The sequence below is a fragment of the Candoia aspera genome, chromosome 4 (assembly GCF_035149785.1).
Source record: "Candoia aspera isolate rCanAsp1 chromosome 4, rCanAsp1.hap2, whole genome shotgun sequence".
NCBI classification, from domain to species: domain Eukaryota; kingdom Metazoa; phylum Chordata; class Lepidosauria; order Squamata; family Boidae; genus Candoia; species Candoia aspera.
The window spans coordinates 118,410,692-118,432,956 of record NC_086156.1 but is presented as its reverse complement, the minus strand read 5'-3'; the positions used below and the strand labels follow the sequence as shown (position 1 = coordinate 118,432,956).

At 57.5% G+C, this 22,265-nt stretch overlaps 2 protein-coding genes across 4 annotated transcripts; both read right to left on the bottom strand.

The window, feature by feature from the left end:
* Positions 1-322: 322 nt before the first annotated feature.
* Positions 323-13,871, bottom strand: LOC134496001 (phosphatidylinositol 4,5-bisphosphate 3-kinase catalytic subunit alpha isoform-like). 3 transcript variants are annotated; one of them, XM_063301720.1, is made up of 21 exons: positions 13,452-13,871; positions 12,581-12,743; positions 11,942-12,151; positions 9,556-9,806; positions 8,441-8,683; positions 7,797-7,882; positions 7,460-7,565; positions 6,967-7,119; positions 6,717-6,851; positions 6,031-6,155; positions 5,835-5,916; positions 5,467-5,631; positions 4,997-5,100; positions 3,625-3,796; positions 3,353-3,453; positions 3,131-3,252; positions 2,645-2,723; positions 1,906-2,076; positions 1,618-1,735; positions 1,325-1,476; positions 323-695 (listed from the first exon to the last, which is right to left on the bottom strand). In XM_063301720.1, the coding sequence occupies exons 1-21, from the start codon at positions 13,638-13,640 to the stop codon at positions 410-412; spliced, it is 3,213 nt and encodes a 1,070-aa protein (XP_063157790.1). In that variant the 5' UTR covers positions 13,641-13,871; the 3' UTR covers positions 323-409. The 3 variants fall into 3 exon arrangements, with proteins under 3 accessions (XP_063157790.1, XP_063157789.1, XP_063157791.1); XM_063301719.1 differs by having other exon boundaries at positions 324-695; positions 3,353-3,459; XM_063301721.1 differs by lacking the exons at positions 12,581-12,743; positions 13,452-13,871 and having other exon boundaries at positions 328-695; positions 3,353-3,459; positions 9,556-9,753; positions 11,942-12,068.
* A 903-nt stretch (positions 13,872-14,774) lies between these two features.
* LOC134497259 (basic proline-rich protein-like) lies at positions 14,775-16,916 on the bottom strand. The gene is made up of 2 exons (XM_063302926.1): positions 15,582-16,916; positions 14,775-14,975 (listed from the first exon to the last, which is right to left on the bottom strand). The coding sequence occupies exons 1-2, from the start codon at positions 16,914-16,916 to the stop codon at positions 14,775-14,777; spliced, it is 1,536 nt and encodes a 511-aa protein (XP_063158996.1).
* Positions 16,917-22,265: the final 5,349 nt, after the last annotated feature.

Genomic DNA, 22,265 nt, shown 5'->3' with positions numbered 1-22,265 from the left:
ATTTCCCTTGTCTTCTGATTCCTCCCCGCCACAAAAAGGGCCCCTGCCCTTCCTCCCTCCCCTCTGCACCCCGGTCCTCCCAGGAAGCTTCACGGGAGGGGAGAGAAAGGGGGCTCTGAGCAGGGAGGTGCCTCGCGGGCCTTCCTCCCTTCAGAGACGAATGTGGGGAAGAGGGTCTCTGTTCCTGGAAGGAAGCTGCAGTCCCAACCGGGAGGGTCCGTTCCACCCCTCTGTCCCACTGGGCGCCGGAGGGAAGGGGGAGGCCAGGCTCCTGCCCCCCCGGTCCCTTCCCAGGCCCCCCAGCGCCTTTCGACGCACTTGGCTGGTCCTGAGAGGGGACGCGGGTGGACGAGGGTCTCTGCCAACAGGGGGCAGCCCCGCCACGCAGGGTTTGCGCTCAGCCTGCAGGTCAGTCGTGGCTGGCCTCGCTCAGCGGCATGTGGCGGATGGTGTGGAAGATCCAGTCCATCTTGGTGGTCCACCCGCCATGGTGGGCCTCATTCATCTGCTTGGTGAAGTACTCCAGGGCCTCCTGCTCTGACTTGTCCAGGGCCAGCGTCTTGCGCAGGTAGGCCACGTCGTCGAACGACTGCAGCTCAGGCAGCCCCGAGCCCAGCATCATGGAAAAGAGGTTGATGAGCAGGTTGGCATGCTGGCGGATCGTCAGGTAGGCCTTGTAGCACATCTCCTGGAACCTGTGGGGAGGAGATGCCGGGGCCGGCTGAGGCAGGAAGGGGGAGCGCGCTCCTCCGCCACACGCCGGGCGTCCCTCGAGGAGGAGAAGGGGCCACAGAGGGCCCTGCCCCACCTCCGGCCCTCCCGTGGGTTGGGAGGCCCAACAGCAGAGCCAAGGGCAGCCTGGGAGCAGCCACCTCCGCCCCCCAGATGTGTTCATTCTGGTACCCAAGGATGTACAAACCTGGTTGGAAAACCAGCCGGGGGTCCTGCCTGTCCTCCCCCAGTCCTCCGGCTGGCCTTCTTTCTTAACCATGATGCCAGATGAGGAAACCTTAGGCAGACCTAGTAAAACCAGCTGCCCCGTTTCCCCCCGGGGGGCCTGCCTGAGCCCAAAGGAGGGGGCGGGGCTTATTCCACACTAAGATAAATGGCTTTAAGCCAGGATCTCCTTTTTAAAGATGCTGGTGAGGATAAGAGCAGGAACCCTCTTCTCTGCCAGGCAACGACTCACTCTGTGGGCAAGCTGGGAGGATGGGCCCATTTTCTGGGGAGGGTCCTTGAATGGAGCTGGGGGTGAATGGAGGATGCCCCCCCTCTTTCCCGTGGGGTGGTGGGCGACCGGCTTGAAGAAGACCCCCGCTCCCACCTCTCAAATTCTTTGGTCTTGGTGCACTCCTGCATGCCCTTGCTGATGACGATGAGGAAGTCCTGGGTCAGGACGAAGGGCACGCGCTCCCGCTTGTAGCCAAACTTCTTCTTCTTGTGGTCCAGGAAGTGCCCAAAGTCGATGTGGAAGAGCTGGGGGAGAGAAGGGAGGGGTGGGCGACGGGGGATTCGGCCTCGGGCCGGTCTGGCCGAAGGACCCCCAGCACCAAAGCCAGGAACTTTGGACTGAGCTTTGGACAGGAGCCAGCCCCTCTGCGGGAGGGGGCCACAGACCTGCCCATCATCCTTGACCATGATGTTGCTGTTATGGCGGTCTCCAATGCCCAGGATAAACGTGGCCACGCAGTACCCTGCACAGGAGCGTGTGAAGAGGTCGATGGCCGCATCGTACCTGAGCAGGCAGGGAAAATGTCAGCCCCACAGGCTGCTTCCTCCCCACTCCATCTGAACCCTGCCCGCCCCCCTCCCGGGCTCTGAGGAAGAGCCTTCTGGGCCCTGAGTGCCCCTGGGCATGGCAGAGCCCATGTGTCCCCCTCCCCCCGGGGGGGGGCACTCGCTGACCCTTCGCCCTTGTTCTTCTCCTTCAGCCAGTGATGCAAGGCATTGCTGTTGAACTGGAGCGCCCCCTTCAGGCCCCCCTTGCACTGGATCTGCATGATGGTGTAGGAGCTCTTGACCACCTCGATGAGCCCCACGCAGTCACCGATGGACAGGCAGCCGTAGGGCAGCATCCTGCAAGGGGGGAGGGGGGAGCCACGGCTGTCTGGGATCCCCTGTTTCTGGAGCTGAAAGCCAGGGAGCAGCAGCTGGGGGCGTGTGGAGGGAGGAGGGACAAGGCAGGGTGCTGCTCTCAGGGAGGGAGGGGGGCAACGCCCAGACAGGGCAGGGGGCTTCGCAGGGCAGGACCAGCTTTCAGTGTCTCCCTGTGACACTCACACAGCTGGCCTTTGGCGGGCGCTTCACTCTTCTGCCCTGTCAGTCTCCAAGGAGGTGGAAAGCGGCCTGTCCTGACCAGCACGTTGCCCAGGACCGCCCAGTCTAATTTTGGATGGATGTTTTGCACAGGACCCAGCCCCACCGTTTTCCCCACAGGAAAGCTCTCAGGGTCTGCACGATCGGGCACGAGCACTGCCGGACTGTGCAAGGCCTGGGAGACTGGGGGAGTCTGCGCTAGAAGGGGGTCGTCCCCACCCGACGAAGAGCCAAAATGGGTGCAGGGACAGATTGGCGTAATGGCTGGCCAATCCCTCGTCACCTGCCCAAGACTGTCCCTCCACTCCACCCCCCCGATCCTTCATACCGAAGGTCCAGTCCTTGATTCTGCCACATGCTCTCCATGATCCGAATGATCTGCAGGGTCAGCATGTCCTGTCGGAGATCTAGAAGGGACGAAAAGGGAATAAGCAAATGAACAAGGCGCCAGCGGCTCAGCTGAGGGGCAAGGCCTGTGGGTTGGGGACGGGGCCAGGTGGGGGGAACCATGGAGGAGAGAGCCCCAGAGAGGCCAGTGGGGCCCTCAGCCTCCCCCTTCCAGTTTCACGTGTGGGTCGGTTCCTTGGGGAACTCTGACACCACTGTGTACCTTTGGAAGGGCGCAGTGCTGGAGGGAAGCCGCATCTGGGTCAAAGCCCATCTGTCTCCCCGTGGCCATTGAGCGTGGCTTCCCCCCATGCCCACCGAAACAGAGACCCCAGCAACGCCCCTCGGCCTGCTCGAGAGACCGATCTGGCCGCTCACGGGCGTCGCCTGCCCTGTCCCCTCTCCCCTGCTTGGTTCCGCCACTCACCGTCCCCGTTTTTGAATATGATCTCGTGGTTTGTGAAGAGCAGTTCAGACATGATGTCCGGGTTCTCCCAGTTGAGCCACAAGGGACGCTTGGCCGAGGACATGATCCGGCACTCGTCCAGCCTGGAGGACAGGTGAGGTGAGGTGAGGCCCACACAGGCCGGCGCGAACACCCCCCACCCTGCGGTCACCCCTCCCGGCCAAAGGGGGCCTGTGCTCTCACCGGAGGTTGCCCAGCTGGTGGACGGGGTTGAGGGGGCAGATGAAGCCTTGCAGTGCCTCCATGTAGTCCGGCCGCCTCATCTGTTCCACCAGGAACTTCATCTGCATCTTGGGAGCAGCAGGAGAGGGAGCCTCTGAGTCCCCACGGACTGGCCGGGGCGCTTCACCAACCGGGTCCTCTTCCCCAGAATGTGCCGGAAACCACCCCGACGCCCTCTCCTCCTCCAAGACAATCCCCCCGCCCCCCACCCCATCGGTCCACCTGGCTGCTACCTTCTGGGTCTCATCCTTCTTCTCTTGCTTGAGGATGTCTGTCAGGTTGATGAGCTTCTCCATGGCCTCCACCTGCCGGTTCAGGTGCTTCAGGTACATCCCGCAGCCACGGCAAAAGGCCTCCAGCATCAGCCCAAAGCGCTGGGAGATCGGCTTGCTGTGCATCTCCGACCTGCGGAGGGGAGAACCGAGTCCGTTGAGTGACGGGCCCCCTTTACGGTCCCTGCTGGCCCGAGAGACACCCACAATCAGAGTCCAGCATCCCTAACGGCCCTCTGGACCAATGTCTTTCAGACTTGACCCCTTTAAGACGTGGGGACTTCAACTCCCAGAATTCAACTTTAAGACGTGGGGACTTCAACTCCCAGAATTCAACTTTAAGATGTGTGGACTTCAACTCCCAGAATTCCCCAGCCAGGATTCTGGAAGTTGAAGTCCACACGTCTTAAAGTGGCCAAGTCTGAAAAACACTGCTCGGGGGGGAGGCCCCCCTCTGGGAAGGGGGAGTGCCTTTCTTCCCACTGCCTGTTGCGCTGGAAAGACTCGGATGGGAGCCGAGAGTGAGGGGTCCCCCAGCCCCTTTTAGTGACCTTCAGAACACACTCCCCGATCTACCCTCTAAATGAGGAGGGTGAGTTTTGTTCTATTTCTGCAGAATAAGAAAAGCAATATAACCCCTTTTAAATTTCTGATAGGGCCCAAATTCCCCCCGAAGCAAGAAAAAGCAGCGGGTAGGAATGTTTGAAAATCCCCCTGTGGCCACAGATGCTGATTTTTTTCTTAAATAGTGACACACACACCCCAATTGCACAGAGATTGCAGTCTGTCTGCAAGGACCCTCCAGTCTGTGGGTGGTTTGGGGGTATGACTCCCTCTCTTCTCCCCCAGCTGCCCTTCTCCCAGAAGCCCATCAGAGACCCCCCTCTCTCAACCTCCAAGCCCACTCTTTGCAAATGGGGCTTGCTGTCTCCCCTTCTTCTGCAGGGGAGCTGAAATACTGGCACCCAAAGAGACCTGATCTGCCTCCATCACCCCCTCTTCTCCTCCACTGCCCTCCCCCTTCCACCTCCCCCCCAGGTTCAGTTCTGCCTTGGGAGCTGGGGACACTCCTCCGACCTTCATAAAGCAGGGGGCACCTACTGAGATTACTGGAACAAGTGAATTGACTTGAATTGAATTGGGCTGCGGTTTATTGCAGAGAGAACCATTTTGCTCATTTTAAAAGAGGTAAACAGCCCTTGACAGGGGAAATCCAACTCAGAAGCTGTAAAAAATAAATGAGCAAAACCAGAGCAGCCTAGAGCTCACCCTCTTGATCTTCTGCTGCCCCCCCATGCTCCTAGCCCCCCCCTGCCTCTTCCACCACACTCACTTGAGATGCCAGAAGTAAAAGTGACCGATCCTCTGGTTGGTCAGTGCCTTCATGGTGAGGAAGCGGGCCAGGGGGTTGTCCAGGTACTGCTCATATTTGAGAACCTTGGAAAAGATGCCGTGCCAGTCAGAGGCCTGCATTTCGGGAGGGGTGGTGCTGGGCATGCTGTGCAGGAGGGAGGCACAGCTGGCCGAGGGGGGGACGTGGGAAAGGAAATAGAGCACTGCCTGCCCCCTCGTTCCTGGTGTCGCAGGAGGCAACCTGGTAATGCTCTTTTTTCCATCCATCTCTGTTCCCAAAGGCCTTACCCCCCTGCAAGGCAGGAGGAGTCACAGCAACCGGTGCTGTTGCTGCAAAAGCCGCCCCCTCCTTTCTTAAGGCCGCTCGGCAATCCCCGGCTCTCCGAGGCCGGGACCCCAGGATTCGCCCACCCGCGTTGCCCGAGCCGGGAGGACCTGCCTGCCCGCTACCTGCACAAGCTGGATGAGGTACTGGGAGAGCTTGTCATCCGTCAGCCCCTTCACCAGGCACTTGAGTGCAAACTCTCGGATGACCGGGTCTGGGAAGTTGCAGTCCAGCAGTTCCATGGAGAGCTCGGGTTTGATGAGGGGCCATTCCCGGAGGAGGCAGTACATCTGGGGGGGGGGGCAGGGAGGAATGGTGGGCGTCACTGGGGGGTCTCCTGAGCCTGTGGGAAGGAGGTCTGCAGCGCAGCCAGCCACAAGGACGCCCAGGGAAGCTGCCCAGAGCGGGCACCTGCTCGGCCTGCCAAGGGCAGTCCACCAGCAAAGTTTTCCGCAGCACCTGGCTGGAAAGCGAAGGCCTGCTGCCCGCTCACCTGGGCCACCTCGTCCCGTGAATTCCACTTGACGGAGAGCAGCAGCTTCGGCAGGGTCTCCGGGATGTTGACACAGTAATGCCTGAGGGAGGGGAGGGTCAGCCGAAGGCAGGTTCTCGCAAGGGGGCAGCTGCAGCCACCCTCCAAAGCCACTAGAGCCCGTGCCCCTCCCTCGGCTGCCCGGCCACCCACCCACCGGTGGCGCCATAGGAAGTCCTTCTCTTGCTCCGTGATCTCCGAAAGCGGGTCCCGGTTGCAGATGTTCCGCAGCTGCTCCATTTCGCTCTCATCCAGGGAGCTGTCTCGGGCCAGGCGGTTGCTCTGGAAGAGGGTGGTGGGAGAATGGCCGTCATCCTGCTCCCACCCCAAGGACCACCGCCAAACAGAACTAGCTAGGACCCGTGTGTCCGAACTCCGGCCTCCTCCCCACCCAGCTATTAAGTCAATGAGGAAGGAGACTGACTTTCCGCTGTTTTTCACAGGGGAGACTGTGGCTTTATTTCACCTAACGGGCAACTGGAAAGGCTCTGTGTCCTCCAGGCCTGGAAAGCCGGGCCCCCTGGTGCAAATCTCCCTGAAATACGAGCAGATCTGAGCTCCTTTACACCCATGCCAGCAGAGCACAACGTCAACATTCCCCACGTCGACACTGCTAAACTTTGCAGGACCTTTATAATGTTGCCCACCCCACAGGGCAATGGGCCTCCCTGGCATTTCCACAGAATCATGGAATGCTATGACTGGAGGGAGCTTGGAGGTCTTCTCATCCAACCCCTGCCCAGCCCGGCCCAGCCAAGAGGCTGCCCAACTGTGCCACCCCTCAGGACAGCCCTACTGCGACCTCTGCCCAGGCACGCTGGGTGCAGCCCGGGGCCTGCTTACCAGGCCCACCATGCAGTAGTTGAGTCCCAGCTCCCGAGACATGGCCCAGTTGGCGTGTTCCTCTATTTCGGCAGCATCAGCAAATTTTACCGCGTGGCTGTACCAGGTGAATTCCAACTCAAGGCACGGGGTCTCCTGTAGCAGTGAAGCCAGAGGGCCATAAGGCCAGTGCCCAGTCATGGAGGGTTCCACCCCCGGCAACTCTCCAGCCAGCCTCCCAAGGAAGTCCGCCCTTTGCGCGTGGCCTCACCTTGTTGGGATTGGAGCCTCCCACTCCGATGGGATTCAGCAAGTCCTCCAGGCCGTGGGGGACGGGCCACAGGTTGAGTGCCATCTTCCCGGCCACCAGGGTGTCCTTGTAGTCAAAGAGGTTGACGTTGCCCCAGGCGAGTGGGCAGTGCTCCTGCCGGGAGGCGGACAGAGTCAGACAGCACCTCCAAGGGCTTCTCAACCAGACTCTGCACACCCCTGAACCTTCAGCAGAGATGCCTTTCTTTGGGGGGCAGGCTGGGGCACGGAAGCCTGTGGAATAGGGCATGCACAGCGAGGAGGGGGCGTCGCCCAATGAGCATCAGGCAGGGTCAAAAAAGCCAAGGTGGCAGTGGGACTGTGAAGTCAAAGCTCCACTTGCTTTTCATGCGCAGGTGCCTCTGGCTTTTTACCGGTGTGAGAAACAAGCAAGTACATCCCTGGGGCTTAACTGAAGTAGCAGTCCAGCCCTGGGGCTCCCCACGAGCACTAACCTCCTTGGCCCCCTTCCGGCCTTTGACGGAGCAGATGGACACGCAAAGGCGAGCCGCACGCGGTAGGTCAGTCAGGTAGATGTCGTATGAGAGCCACTCGTTCCACCTGGGAGCAAAGAGGTGGCGCCAGGGTCAGCCCGGGCGGACGGACACCCCCCTGCTTGGGGGGCAGGTTATTTTTCTTCCCCTACTCAAGGAGTCACCGCCCTAACACTGGGCACGCAAAGCAGCTTCCAGTCCTTGCAGAAAACCCTCGGGCAGCCTCAGTTGTGGGTCTGCATCACAAGGACCAGCAGCTAGGCTGGGGATGGTGACCCCTCCCTTCTACCCCACTCACCGAGGGTTGGAGCATGGCACGCGCTGAGTGTTGACGTTATCACAAAGGGGTTCCCCACCATGGAAAATTCCCGTCCGGACATAGATCTGGAAGGAGACAGGAAGAGCAGAATTAAAGGCATCTCTTCCTTGGAATGTCCAAGTCCCTTCCTCTCCCAGAAAAGGCCAAGGTGGTTGAGGATTATGGGCGGTGGCACCCCATATTTCTGAAGTTAGCAAGCGATGGAAGGCTGATAACGCGCACGGGTGCAGGTGTGGCTGCGGGCACGCCCTTTTGTACTTTGTGAGCAGTTGATGAGTGTGAGAGGGAGCTTCGCTCTGTTCCAGAGAGTCCCCCCATTCAGGCACGGTGTCTGCAAAGGGTGGGTCCGGGGCTAGTGCCCAGTCCCTCTCCCTGCTGCTTCCAGGGACCCACATACAGTGGGTTTGGATTGCGTGGGGTAAAATGCAGAGTAGGCCACCTCAGCCAACAAGGAGCCGCTGTTGGAACAACAGAAGTGGCCTTGTTTCAGGTCACTGTTATTTGAAAAGATGGAAGCCGTCCAGGCCGCTGTGCCAGAGGCCAGACAGTAGCCCCGATGTCTGATCAGGGACCCCCAGTATATTTTCAGGAGGCAGCGTGGATCCAGACCCACACGCTCCCACCTTGTCTATGTCCCTGATGTTCACGTTCACGTAGGTGGCGCACAGGATCTTGATGCGCAGGAGGCTGTTGATGGACCAAAGGGACTTGGTTGGGACATCTCCGTTCACGTGCGAGGAGGTGGCCGATCGGCGCGCGTATGAGGGCAGCACGAAGACGTTGGCCGGCAGTTGACCGTAGAGGCTGTCCTTGCTCATCAGCATCAGGTGGGGCAGGCGGCCGATAGCGATGCAATTCCTCATGTACTGGGGGGAAGGGGGGACACAGGATGCCGTGAGGGTGGAAGACGAGGCGGCATAACGACCCGTGCAGCAGCTTCCCCTTGGCTTCAGTGGGAATTTTGGGCCCAGGAGCCACGCTTGCTCGGGAGGAGGAGGACAAGACAGGCCTTCGGCCAGCCTCACCCCAGCGCCTCTGGCTTTCGCAGGCCACCCCACCCCGCTGAAGGCGGCAGGAAAATCTCGGCTGCGGGGGTGAGTGTTTCTCCTGGCTGTGGCTTTTGCACCATACAAAGCTTCCCTCTGAAAGGCAGCCCTGCACTTCAGGGGCTGCTGGATTCAACGGATGGACCCCCGGGCTGCCTGGGGTCAGGGGGAGGGGGCAATTTGGATCCCTGCTCTGAGCAGGGGATGGACTCAATGCTTCACTGGCCCCTTTTATCTCTAGTGCTCAGGGGCTGTCCCTCTGCCTCATCCAGTTCCCATTATTATTATTATTATTATTATTATTATTATTATTATTATATTGTTTTATTATTATTGTGTTACTATTATTGTGTTATTATCATATTATTATTATTACGCTTAAACTTAGAAAGTATGAAGAAAGGTCACATGCATCCAGACGAACCACGCTGCATCAACCCAACCGCAGGGGCCTCGCCGGCACTCTACCCCGGCTTGGGAAAAGAGCCATGTTTTCAGAGGCTTCCAGAACGCCCCCAGGGTGGGAGCTGAACGACCTCTGGGGGGCGCCATTCCAGGGGCAGGTGCCAAGACCCAGGAGGCCCGCTTCCTGGCTCCCGAGAGATGGCACCGATTGATCGAGGGGGCCCGGAGTGCAGCGGGGCCCCCCGGGTGCCGAGGAGGGCAGCTGGTGCTGCCAGGAGGGGCCTCACCTTGTACTGGCTCAGGGGGTACTTCTCAAGCAAATACTCGTCGCAGCCGCACACCTTGAGGAGGTACTTCCCCTGGTACTCCTGCACGCAGAGGCGCAGCTGCTCCGGCGAGAGGTGCATGCTCCGGGTCTTCTTGCGGATGGCCTCGGCGATCACCTGCTCGGGCAGTGCGTCGTGCGGCGTCTTGAGGGTGTATTTCTGTTTGTCGTTGTTTGGAGAGACAATAACCCAAATGGTCACTATGATCCGACCTTCAGGAGACGGAGGGGGGGAAAGCAGGACAAGCAACCGTTACTCGGGTGCACCGGGAGGGCCCGCGGGAGGCCAGGCGGGGGAGGAAACAAAACCAAGGGCGGGGCAACCGGGCCCCGCTTGACAGCCGCGGCTCTGGAAACCCGGGAAGACCGCAGCCAAAAAGAGCTCCCCCTCTTCCCGGGAACCGTCCTGTTCTCAGAGGAGCTTCTGTGGCCCCGATCTTTGCAAAAGATGGGAAATCTCCTGTGACCCAACCCTTTTGTTTCATTTCTTCATTTACAAGGACTTTTATGTTGCAGTGATCTGACCGATTCTAAACACTGTACAGTCAGCGCTACGGATAATAAAACAATTCTAAGCCCAACCTGCCACAACGAATACAGGGTAGTCGTCACTTAATGACCATTCGTTTAGCAATGGTTTGGACTTAAAACCCGACCTGCAGCCAGTCCTTGCTCTTACAACCATCGCAGCGTCCCCCAGTCATGTGATGGCTTCCGGCAAGCAAAATCAGTGGGGAATCACTTAATGACCATGATTTGCTTAATGACTGCCACAAAAATGGTCGTAAAATCGGGTTGGATTCACTTAACGACCGCATCACTTAGTGACCAAAATTCTGGTCCCAATTGTGGTTGTTAAGCAAGGACTACCTGTAAAGGAGAACTTCAACCCACAATGCAGCATTCATGGAGAGTCAGGCAGCCAGATCACTCCATCTAGTCACAAAGGCCTGGAATCATCGTTATAGATCTTTACAAGCTTTGGGAAGTTGTTGAAGGAGGGGAGCCCCGCAGAGAATGCCTGCTTTTGGGCCCTCCTGTCAGATGTCAGGGAACCCTCAGCAGGCAGCGGAGAAGCTGATTCTTCCTGGAAGAGGCAGCACTGAACATACCCAGTTCCCAAGCTGTGGGGGCTTTATCGGGGGTAACCAGCAGCTTGACTTGTACTTGCAAACCAACTGCAACCAAGCAGCTCTCACAACAGGGGCAGTAACAGGCCCGACCCACTACCAGTTGGCTAACTGCATTCTGCCCCAGCTGAAATGTCCAGGTTGTCTTCAAGGGCAGCCCCACATAAAGCAACATACAGTAGCCCAGATAAGGGCCAACAAGGACAAGAGGATCTGTGCCTGGTGCCTCCTATTCCAGGAATGGCCACAACCGGCGCATCAGCTGAAGCAGGGCAAAAGTCCTTCGTGGCTACAGCCTCCCCCGGCTCTTTGGGCAGAAGTTGTGAGTCCAGGAAGACCCCCAGATTGAGAGCCGGTTTGTTTGCGGAACCCCGACCTCATCCAGGGTCAACGTCCTGGGATTGGTTGCTTCTGGATTAACTGCCACCCCGTCTTGCTCGGTTTGGGTTGGGGTCGGTTTCCCCCATCCAAACCCTGGATCTGGGCAGAGGGAGATTCCAGCTGAGCATCACCCCCCTCACACTGATGGTGCCACACCTGGTGCTGGCAGCAAAATGGGGCAGAAGGCAAGCCCTTCCGCACCCCACGCTGGAGGGCTTCTCCATGCCCCTGGCTGGGGATCACCTGCTCCCCCAACCCTTGCAGGTGACCTGGGGTCGACGGCTCAGAAGGCCGCTGAGAAATCTAGCAAGATCCGGGAGGCTTCTGCTCCCCTCATTCAGGTCCCACCACCAAGCAGCAGGGGCAGCTTCCGAATCCTGACAACCCCATGATTTTCTAACCGCTTTGCAGGCCCTGCTCCTGGGGCGAGCAGGGCCGCCAAACCGTTGGTCCTCCCGCAGCGTCCTGGAGGAGCTGAGGCTGGATCTGCGCACTTCCTGACATTTCTATCTCCCGCTGAGTCACGACCATGACCTGGTTCTCACCCACTGTGAGTGTCGATCTCATCCAGGCTCAGGAACGCGCCAAGAGCACTTGAAGCAGCGTTCCCTCGCCGGTATGAAATACACAGGCATTTTGGTAAAGCTAATGAAACGCAACTCAGTTGGGGCTTCACGGTCTTCCCACTGCCAATGCCTCCTTTTCTCCACCCAGAGGAAGAAAACGGGGTCTTGCAAGGCCCCATTCCCTCTCCTCGTGCCGGCTTTCTCCGGCGTAACGGCCAGCCCACCCGTCACGACGCTGCTTCACCCCTCTTGCTGTCTGCGCCCTGCATACCTTTGTCCAACTTGCCGTACAGGTGCTTGGGCAGTTCGGGGCTGGATTCCACGTTGGGCGGGTAGACGTACAGGGCCTGGCTCTGGGGCCCCGCCGACCCCCTCGTCTCCACAGCTTCGCGGCAAACGGAGAGAATGTTACGCCGAAATTCCTGCACCTCGGGGTCTTTCACCAGCTCGAATTCGCAGATGGGCATCCCGATAGCAAACCCTCCGGAACAAAGATTTTAATGTTCCCTTGACTGTAATCGAATCATTTTTATTGTTACCTGTTATCATTTGCATCTCTTAATTGCTGTAACGGCCCTGAGGGTTGTGGGACTGAACGACTGAATGAATGAATGAATGAATGAATGAATGAATGAACGGGAGCAAGCGAGGGAGCCATGGACACCTGGAACGGGTGACATTCCTTGAGAAAGTACTTCCAGGGAATGCTGTGGGAGACCCTCGGCGCTGATATTCCACCAGGCACCCCTCGAGTCAATCAGCATGCATTAAGGACCCCACGCAGCTGATCTGGGCATCATTTCATCAGAGACAGGGACCGATGGGGATCGCTGGGCCAATGGACCACATGACGTGGCCTTCCTCCTCCTCTCCTGGGCCACCAAGTCTGCCCTGCCTGGCGCAGACTCACCGATCTCCCGGTTGAGGATCTTCTCCTCTCGGTTGCCCACCGGCTCTATGACCTTCAGGATGGGCTGGAAGAGGCGCAGATCACAAAGGCGGCGGGACTCGTCAAAGAATTCCTCCCGCTCGGCTTCTTGGGTGACCCCCACAAAGATGTAGGAGGATTCCTCCTGGGGGGGACCAAGGCGAAAAGCAATTGAGGGGCCTGAAGGGGCCCGCAGGGCCAGACCCCCACTCTTCCTATAAAGGGGCCCCAGGAGGGGTTTAGATAAAGTCAGCAGCAACCCAGGTCATCCAGGCTCACCACAATGGTGCAGCACAACACACGTGTGCCCCCCGGAGATACTCGCTCCCAACCTTTGAGACAAGTGTGTAAGTCACAGCATCTGCACAGTGACAGTCACACGTTTTTGCCCCTTGCTCCCTCCCCATCCGACACTCAGGTGTGACACCAGAGAGGAAGGGGAGAAACCACCCATCGTGGGAACCACTGACTTGGGTCAGGTTTCAGCCCCAATCTGGCTTGGCCCGGGAGGTCTCCTCAGAGGAAGACAGGGATTGCCCAGTGCCGAAAAGCTGGGGGGGCTCTCTGGGGTGGAGACCCCCACCCCAGAGTGCCTGGGCCGCCTGGCCCTCAAAGATAGTGAGGCCAAAGGTCCAGGGGCAGACATGGAAGACCGTGGTTTTGGAGACCAGGTGAAGTCAACTTCTACACCTTCTGAAGCCTACGCCTTCTCCCCAAACTGCAGGGGTCTGACTCTGGCGCCCTCCACTTTGTGCCCCAACTCCCCTCTTCTCCAGTAAATGAAGCTTCCCTCCCCCTTTTCTTTCATGGCCGGTTTTCACCTGGCCAGGTACATCACCCGCCTTTGGCTCACCTGAAGCAGATGGAAAAGAGGGTACTTCCTGGCCTCCTTGAAGAGATCCTGCTTGATGCCGCGGAGGGTGGCTTCCCGCAAACATTCAAGGGTGACGACCATTCCATTGGGGAGGCAGCAGTCCACCATGATCCGGGGGGGCATGAGGTGGAGCCCCCATAGCTCCCCTGAGGAAGGCCGGGGTGGCATGGCCACAGGGGGGCAGGAGGGTCTCTGCACGTTTTTGACGGAGCTGAGCTGCACCTGGACGTTAAAGCATCACGGCTCGCCTGGAGGGAAGGAGGAAAGGAATGAGGGTCTGCTGAAGCCAATCACTGACAGTTGCCATCTTCCTGCTTTAAATCCTACAAGCCAGCATTCGTTGTTAGGAGATGCGTAAATCACAGGGAAGCTTACATAAAAAATAAAATAAATTTTAAATAAATTTTAAAAACAGATAAAAGGACTTAGGAATGTGTTTTTTTAAAAGAATGTTGATTTAAAAAAAATTAAATATAACTGTGAGCCTCACAGAGTCATTCGGGAGTTGGGTGAATTTAATTTAATTGCTGGGAAAAGGATAGTTCTATAATTCTAGAACTTGAGATCACCTGACCAAATTATTCACACAGTTAAGGAATGTACTGTAATTGCTTTGAATCAAGGTATTGGGAAGCCCCTAGCCTATATGTCCGTGTATCTAAACCTTGGCAAATTTAAGACATGTGGACTTCGACTTCAACAGAATTCTGGGAGTGAAGTCCATACCCCTTAAAGTTGCCAAGGTTGAGAAACACTGCTATGACTTTAAGAGAAACAAATTATTTCTGTTAATTTTTTTCAGGAAAATTAACGAAAATAGAGGAAACGTCTCTAGCCAGACCAAACGCACCCTCCAGATACAGAGGCAGTCTACCACTGAATATTGGTGTCTGACTAGGCAGGCCTCTTCTTGACTCCCACATTGGCTCTGGATGGGGGGGGTGCATGCCAAGAGTTGGGGCAGGTCCACTGGGGATCCTCCTGGTCTATGAACAGAGGCTATCACCAGGGGGCTTTGCCCACCTCACCTGGCGTGCCAGACGGGTCTGTCTGAGACTGGGAAGATGTAGCGACTGTAACTCACCCCCCCCACACACCATGATCACCTCAAGGTGATGCTACAGTGCCAATTCTTTGCTGGCTGCCAGCCAGGAACTGCCATTGGTACAGGATGGCACTGCCCATTTGGTGACGGGTGAGAACTGCTTTAGCAGAAGTGCCACCATGGGCCAGCAGCTTTCCCACTCTGAGGGCAGCTGAAAAAGCCTCCGTGGGCTTCGGAGGGGCTCCATGTTGGTCTGTTCAGACCATCTCCTGCCCCGAACAGATGCGGCCCAGCCACGGGGGCTTCCCTGGAGGAGATGCCCCAGGTCCCGCCCACCAGGCTTTCTCTGGGAAACCCTGCCCTGTTGCTGGGGGAGGAAAGTGGCGCCCAGAGGCCAGACGGGCCCCTGCTGGCTGAATTTTAGGAAGGCGTCCAAAAGATTTCCGTTCTGCTGGGCCCTGGGGAATTAAGAGGCATTGGGCGGCCTTCAGTTGACTCAGGAAGACTCGCCTGTTTTATACTGAATGTTTTTCATCGGTATATTTTGAATTTTAGGGGACTGATTATTCCTGTTATACATTCTTCATACTGTAAACCACCTGCAGTACGGCCGTGTCCAAATGGCACAGCTGTAATGAAGAAATAAGTTAATACATATGGGGCAGGACTGTGGGGGGCCCTCTTGTCCTCATCCCTTGGCTCATGGGCTTCTGGGAGGCAACCTACCAATAGAGAGGAAAGGGGGGGGGGAGAGGCTCAAAAAGACATTGCATGTAAAAGGAAGGTAGAGGCTTAAATCCTGTGAACAAGGCCCCATCTTGACTTTTTTGACCCCAGTGGATGCCCCCGTCTGGAAGAACTGAGGGTGCAGGCAGCCCACCAGGGCTGAGCCAGGGCCGAGGGATGGATCCAAGCAACGGGGAGCGGATATCAGCATTTACTGCTATCTCTTGAGCAGCCAAACAAAGCAAATCTCTGCACTTTAAAAACAGACCTTTAACTACAGCCGGTTTTAAAGGGGTCTGGGAAGACCCGGGCCTGGCGGGCGGACGGCTTTGAAAAACCGTTTCACGCGTGCTTTCAGGAAAGAGGAAACGGGTCGGGCAGTACTTGGGGAAACGGCCTTTTCCAGGGTCCAGGCAGCCACCGGGGGGGGGGGGCGTCTCTGCCTCGGCCCCAAACCGAGGCAGGGGAGAGCGCACGCGGGGAGCCAGGAGGTCCTGCAGACGGGCGCGTCTCCCCCTCGAGGCAAGCGCGGCGCCCGGCCCTTCCCGTGGCGAGATCCTTCGTGGGAAAGGGAAGCCATGCAAGCGGGCGAGGGGGGGGGGCGCCTGCCCCGGCAAGCCGCCTGGTGGGAGCCAAGCCGGCCCGCTGGCGTCCTCCCGCGCCCCAACATCGTGCTGGGCTCCTCCGCCGCGCTTCCGCTCCCGGACCTCGCCCCGCGGCCCCGCGACCACCACCAAGACCCCCCCACCGCAGGAGGGATCCGCAACCCCGCTACTTACCCCGGGGCGGGCAGGCGGAGCAGGCGGCGGCGGCGGCCAGCGCGGCTGCGTCACAGAGCTCCACCGCGCCGGACCCCGCGCCCTCCTCCGCCCGGCATCGCTCCCGCAGCCCGGCCCCGCGCCGAACGCGCGCCTCGCCGGTCCGGAGGGGGAGCGCGGCCAGGCCGCGGGGGCGGGGAGCTCCGGAGACCGGCGGGGGCGAGCGGGGACCGGCCTGGCAACGCCGGCGTGGCGCGCCGCGCGCCCAGGGAGTCCGGCCGGGCCAGGCGCGCCCGGGAGGCGAGTGCAGGGAGGGGGCGATGCCGGGTGACAGCCGCCCGGTGCCCCCCGCCCGCCCGCCCGCCCCGTCCCGTCCGGTCCGGTCCGGTCCGGTCCCGTCCCCGGCGGCGGCGGCGGCGCTGCTGCTGCTGCTGCCGCTGCTTCCCTGCGGACAAAAGGCGGCCGCCTGCGCGGCTCCCCGGCTCTCACCTCCTCCGCTTCCAGCCTCGGCCCGGGTCCCCTCCTCCCCGCCGGGGCGGCGCTGCGGCACCGGGTCCCATCCCGCCCCTTTCCCAGCAGAGCAGCTCCCGCGGGGGCCGTATCCGGCACGGAGCGCCGCGCGGGTTCCTCGGGGCTGGGGGCTTCCGCGCCGCTGGGAGGGGGCGAAGGCGGGGTAGCGGCCACGGCGTCTCCCGGCCCGCCGGCCGCCGCCCCGGCCCGGGGGTCTCCCTGAGGCGGACCCAGCGCCCGCCAGAGGGGGCCCTCCCTGCAGAGGAGGGCAGGGCAGGGCAGGCCTGGACGGGCGGGCGGGGGAGCGTCCACCCCGGCCCGGCTGGTGGGCCCTTCGGCGCCGCGCAAAGGGGCTGCTGGAGACCCCCCCCCGGGCAGCGGGTGCCGGGGCAGCGCTGCCCTCATCCCGGCCCGGAGAGCCCGGTGTCGAACGCCCCCCCGCCCCCGAAGGCCGAGCTGAAGCCGGGGAGGGCGTCAGGGGCTCGGGCGGGCTGGGGCATCCCCCGAGTCGGGTCGAGCAAGAGCCGCCCCCGCGTCTTGGGGCTTAGCCTGGTTGGCCCTTTCGGGATCAGCCAGGACCACCCGGGACGGGGCCTGGGGCTCCTCGGGTGGCCCAAGAGCGGGGGGGCTCTTGCCCCAGGTGCGGGGGTCCGCGGGAGCTGCGCTGGCTGGCGAAGGCAGGCGCAAGGGCGCTTGGTACGGCCCGAGCGCCTGGCACAAGCGAGCGAGTTGCGGGAATCCGGGGACCCTGCCTTGTGCCAGCGGGAGCGCCTGGGAAGCAAGATGGCCGCCCTCCCGCTCCCTTGCCCCGGGACAGGATGCCCCGTCTCTGGGGCCCCCCTTGAGGGCTTTGGGGGTGTTTGGGCACAGAACGGAATGGAGGGGGAACCCGGTGCCCAGGCCGGATCTTTTCGGGTGCTGCTTCCCCAACCGACTCTGCCTCTCGGGGATTAAACAGGATGGTTCTCAGGGCCTGGTTGAGGAAACGGATCCAGGTTCCATGTTATGGGAACCCACCCAGCCCTCGGTGCCCGCCGGATGCATTCAGCTCCAGCCCATGCCACGTAAAGGGAGCCCTCCGCCAGGCCAGGCCAGGCCAGGCCAGGCCGGGGTCCCGCACAGGGAGGAGGGATGACACCCTCTTCCCTCTCGCTTCCCAACGGCCGACATTGAGGCCAGTAGCTGTCGTGGCTCAGTCCTCCATACCTCTGTCCACCGAATGCCGTAATTTAATTTTGCTTTAGGTAGAAAGTCCTTCCATTTCAACATTCTCTCCTGGGTCTCCTGATCTGCCTCTAACCTAAAAAAGACCAAATATTGGACTTTTTCCTTGCAGGGACCACCGTCGCCCCCTCCTCTCTTTTAGCTGAGATGCTTCTCCAGTTCTGCGACGAGAGGGACCACAGGTCCCATCATTCCTACCCAGGAGGATGGGGAGGGCCCTGGTTGGTGAAGGCAAGAAGGGCATCTGGAATGGCACCAAGAAGGGGCCGTCGCCTCTTCCCGGAGAAGTACTGCCACCTCCTACTCGGACTGGCTGGTCTTTTGTACTTGCAATGCTTGCGTGTTGTCCTGAACCTTGGATGTGTTTTTGATCAATAGAAGGGCACAAGAAAAGTCATTCTGGCGGTCCATTTCCTGCCCTTCGCACTGGGCCAGCCAAAAGCCCCCAGGAACCCACCAACTACTCCTCCATGTAATTTTGCTGTAATGCCATCGCCACCTTTTAATAAAAGAATAGGGTTGGTGGGTATTTATGTTGTTTCATTCAGAACGTTGTTTTAATTCTGTTTATTAGTTGCTCCCAGTGCTTTGTTTGATGCCTAAGGCTGGATAGCGGTGAGGAAATTGTGTGTTTGCTTGAACATTTTAAGACGTTGGTAAAGGGTTCTTTCCCAAGCTCGTTGCCGTGTGAAAATAGCTGTTCGGATGGACTGACCCTGTTCAAGCCAGCTGGCCGCAAATATGAGCAAATCTTAACATTATCTGAGACATCCATTTGGAATTTATACGCTGTTGAAGGCGAACGCTGAGTCACCCCTCAAAAATGCTGCATGAACTTCTGAGTTACCTTTGTAAGATTTGTTTTCAAGCTGGGCTGCCTCAAATGAATTTGGCGTGTGTAGGATTTGTTAATTTTTACCCAGTAATTCATCCAAAACATTTACTGCGGTGGAAATGGGGTTGGTGCGTGGGTGCAGGCGGAAACAGAAAGGCAACATGGTGCTCTGACCAATCTCTGGGACGGCCTTGCGCCCTGAGCAACGAAGGAAAAGTTCTGGGTCTGCTGGGCCAGCTGCACAGAGATCCCTAGGGATCTGGAAGTCAGGAAATGGACTCCTCCATTCCTGCCTCTGTCTGCCGTGACCTTGGGCAAAACACCACTTCCTCCGGGGCTGTGCAGTTTTGTTTCCCCCACCCTCACTGCCCACCCCCTGCCCCCAGGCGGGAGGCAGCTGAGACGAAGGGGCCGCCTGAGCCGGCGTTCCGGTCAGACCCTGAGCCCACCTCCGGGCCACAGCAGAGCAAAGCCCAGAGGAAGCTGCATCAGCGGAAAGGGGCTCCCTGCCCACCCCCCTAATGAAAAATGGAAAAGCTCATCTGCTGCAGCCGAGTGCCCCGACAGCCAGGTCTGAGTGGGGAGTGATGGAGTTACAGTCCAGCTGATTGGAAGAATGCCAAGTCGAGAAACGGCCGATTAAAAATATTTACATACATTCCACTCGTGTGCAATCTGCTTTAAAATGCTTACAAGTCAGCAGAAAAATCCCATTCTCTAATCAGAATAAATTATGCAAATTTACTAAGTTTACATGCTTATGGCTTTAACGTGTTGGAAGGCGTGTATCTTCGAACAAAATGCTAAGAAGGCGACATGTTTGGAGGAGAGAGGCAAATTGGTTGGGTGTTTTAATACTGAAAGTGGAATGCTTCAAGCTGATAGGTATCTGGGCCTCTTGTCCTATACTTCTCTAAGTAAGGAATCCTCATTTAAAGAAGATTTGCCACAGATTCATAATTGCTCCACACGTCTCTTCGTTAGGCACAAAGTAAAGGCTACTTAACCTGGGTTCAGACAATACGTGGAATCAAGTCGGTTGAGTGTCCATGCTGAACTTGGTTAGTTTTAATCTTGGATATTTATTTATTGGAGGCTCAGCTTGATTAGTTTATGATCTTATCGTGTGACCCCAGAAAATGGCTTAATTCGATCAGCAAGTTTTTCAGGGGAGACGGGCGGTAGCAACAGTTGAATAATAAATAAATAAATGGTTATGTGAACCAGGCTTCTGAGAATGTTGTGACATCCTAATTGGATTCTGCCATTTTCTTTGCTGTGAAATGACAGTTGGGACAGGTAGCGCTCCGACGCTTTGCAGGCTGGCAACTTGACTCCAATGGGACAGTGCAAAGAATGGGTGTGCCTATGGAAACCACGTTTCTTCCTCTGGAAGTTTCCTCTGCCAGTTAGGTTTGCCGAGAAAGGGGTCAGCAGGGATCAAGTCCTTTCCTTAGCAGACAAGAGTTCTGATTTTTTTAAAAAAATGTTTGCTTTTTCTATTGCATTTCACCCCATCCTTCCTTCTGAGAGCTTGGTTTTTTGTCTCAGCCTCATTTTATCTTCGCAGCTCTGCGGTGTAGGCTTGAGGAACTCCTGGCAGGACATGTGGCTAAGTATGGGGAGCTCAGATTTTCTCAGCCCTGGACTGACACTCGGACTGGTGCGCAACACTGTATGGCTTGTCCTGGAGCAGGTCTACTTACGCGGTTACTAAGAACCGGCACCGATTTGATAACACATAACCTATGCAGCAGGGACGCGGTGGCGCTGCGGGTTAAACCGCTGAGCTGCTGAGCTTGCCGATCGGAAGGTCGGCGGTTCAAATCCGCGTGATGGGGTGAGCTCCCGTTGCTAGTCCCAGCTCCTGCCAACGGAGCAGTTCAAAAACATGCAAATGTGAGTCGATCAATAGGTACCGCTTCGGCGGGCAGGTAACGGTGTTCTGTTTGGTCATGCCGGCCACATGACCACGGAAGTGTCTACGGACAAACGCCGGCTCTTCGGCTTTGAAACGGAGATGAGCACCGCCCCCTAGAGTCGGACACGACTGGACTTCATGTCAAGGGAAACCTTTATCTTTACCTAACCAACACAGCACTGGGGATATGTGGTAGGCTGGGGTGGCTATGTCTCTGTCCAGATCAGAGTTTCTCAACCTCAGCAACTTCAAGCCAGCGGGGGAATTCTGGGAGTTGAAGTCCACACATCTTAAAGTTGCTGAGGTTAAGAAACACTGATCTAGATAAACAGATTTTTTTAAAAAAAATCCCGAATATGTTATAATTCCACTCGGACCTTAAACAGTCCAGAACCGACATCTTTGGAACTGAAGTATTCCCAACAGCAAGTTAAGGTGCACCCACAGGAGCTGCTGATAAACCCTGGGCCAACGTGCTGCCACTCGGGGACAAGCAGCAATGCTGAGATTCTCCCTCTGAGCTGGATGCACAAGACCAACCCTTGGGTATAGGAAGTTTGGTTCAAGTAAATTGTTTGGTGACAGGAACTGCTTACAGTCCTTCTGTAAAAAAATCCACCCGGGTTATTTCCCACATCATCTTAAATTCAGCAACCTCATGGGCATTAAACGGTTGGGAACCAGGATCCTTTGCAAAAGCAGCACAAAACATTTAAAAAATCTGCCTCTAGATACTAGTTTTATCTTGTGGCTACTTTTACTTTGGGCAGGACTGTGGAACAAATCCCTGCGCGTGCTAAACGAAACGTAACGCCGTTGGATCAATATGAGGTGCACCTGGCTGGGATGACCACTTTTAACAGTGGCTCTTAAGGAAAAGGTCTGTGAAGGGCGCATGAAGGGAGACAAAACTGGGTGACAGTAAGACGGTCCGCAGCTGCCTAGAAGGCTTCAGCATCCAGTGGCTGAACGTCAGCCGTCGCGCAAAAGGATGTCCCGTGCAAAGTTCTCCATGGATAAAGGCGGCAGTACTTTCCGCGCAGAGGGGGAGGGCGGTGGGTGGGCAGGGCTAGCCCCCCACTGCCAATGTCATTTGGCCCTGCAGGAACGGTGCCCTGACCTGTCCATCTGTCCCTCTCGGCCATGGCTCCCGCAAGGATGCCTGGAGAAGGTGAGTCCCCCCAGGCTGACAAACCAAGCAATCCAAAATTTTTCAGGACGAGCGTACTAGCATTTTCACTGCTGTCAGTATTATGGCTATAAATATGCAGCTCCTATCAATGGTGGTATCAGAATGCCGAGGTCAGTTTAAATTCAAAACTAGATTTTAATAGAGCTTGGGTATGAACTACAATGAAACGACAGACTGGGGAAGCAGGGGCATCTTTAGGGCAAGCAAGGTATTTGTCAACAAGCAGGTACAAATCAAGCCCCTCAAATTAGTCTGCATTTAATAGCTGTTTTCCCTGGTTTTTCTCTGGCACTCAGCTAAGGGGCAAATCTCTGCCTGGTTTATGGCCCTGCTTCCAGCTGTTCGTTCATCCAGGGAAACAAACAGGTTTGCGGCTCTGTTTAATCCCCAAATTCCCAAGTCAACCAAACTCAAAAATGGAAACTAAGGATGCCCACCCCCACCCTGCCTTCTGCTATGCGCCCGTGATCTGACGTGATCTCTGCAGTGTCTTTTCATCAGCATGTTCACCCTCCTGCTTGTTCAGGGCAATTTCTGGAGAGAGAGACAATACTGATTTTGCCATTTGGGTGTGTCTGTGTG

Bases quoted from the DNA above. Each gene is read 5' to 3' on its own strand.
- LOC134496001 (XM_063301719.1), bottom strand. From the start codon at position 13,640: ATGCCACCCCGGCCTTCCTCAGGGGAGCTATGGGGGCTCCACCTCATG. The intron at 3,253-3,352 runs GTGAGAGCACAG...CCTGTCCTCCAG, and splicing joins CACCAGCTGGGCAACCTCCG to GCTGGACGAGTGCCGGATCA. The intron at 1,736-1,905 runs GTCAGCGAGTGC...CTGCCTGCTCAG, and splicing joins GAGAAGAACAAGGGCGAAGG to GTACGATGCGGCCATCGACC.
- LOC134497259 (XM_063302926.1), bottom strand. From the start codon at position 16,916: ATGAGGGCAGCGCTGCCCCGGCACCCGCTGCCCGGGGGGGGGTCTCCA. The intron at 14,976-15,581 runs GTTTTTCAAAGC...TTAATTCCCCAG, and splicing joins CTGAAAGCACGCGTGAAACG to GGCCCAGCAGAACGGAAATC.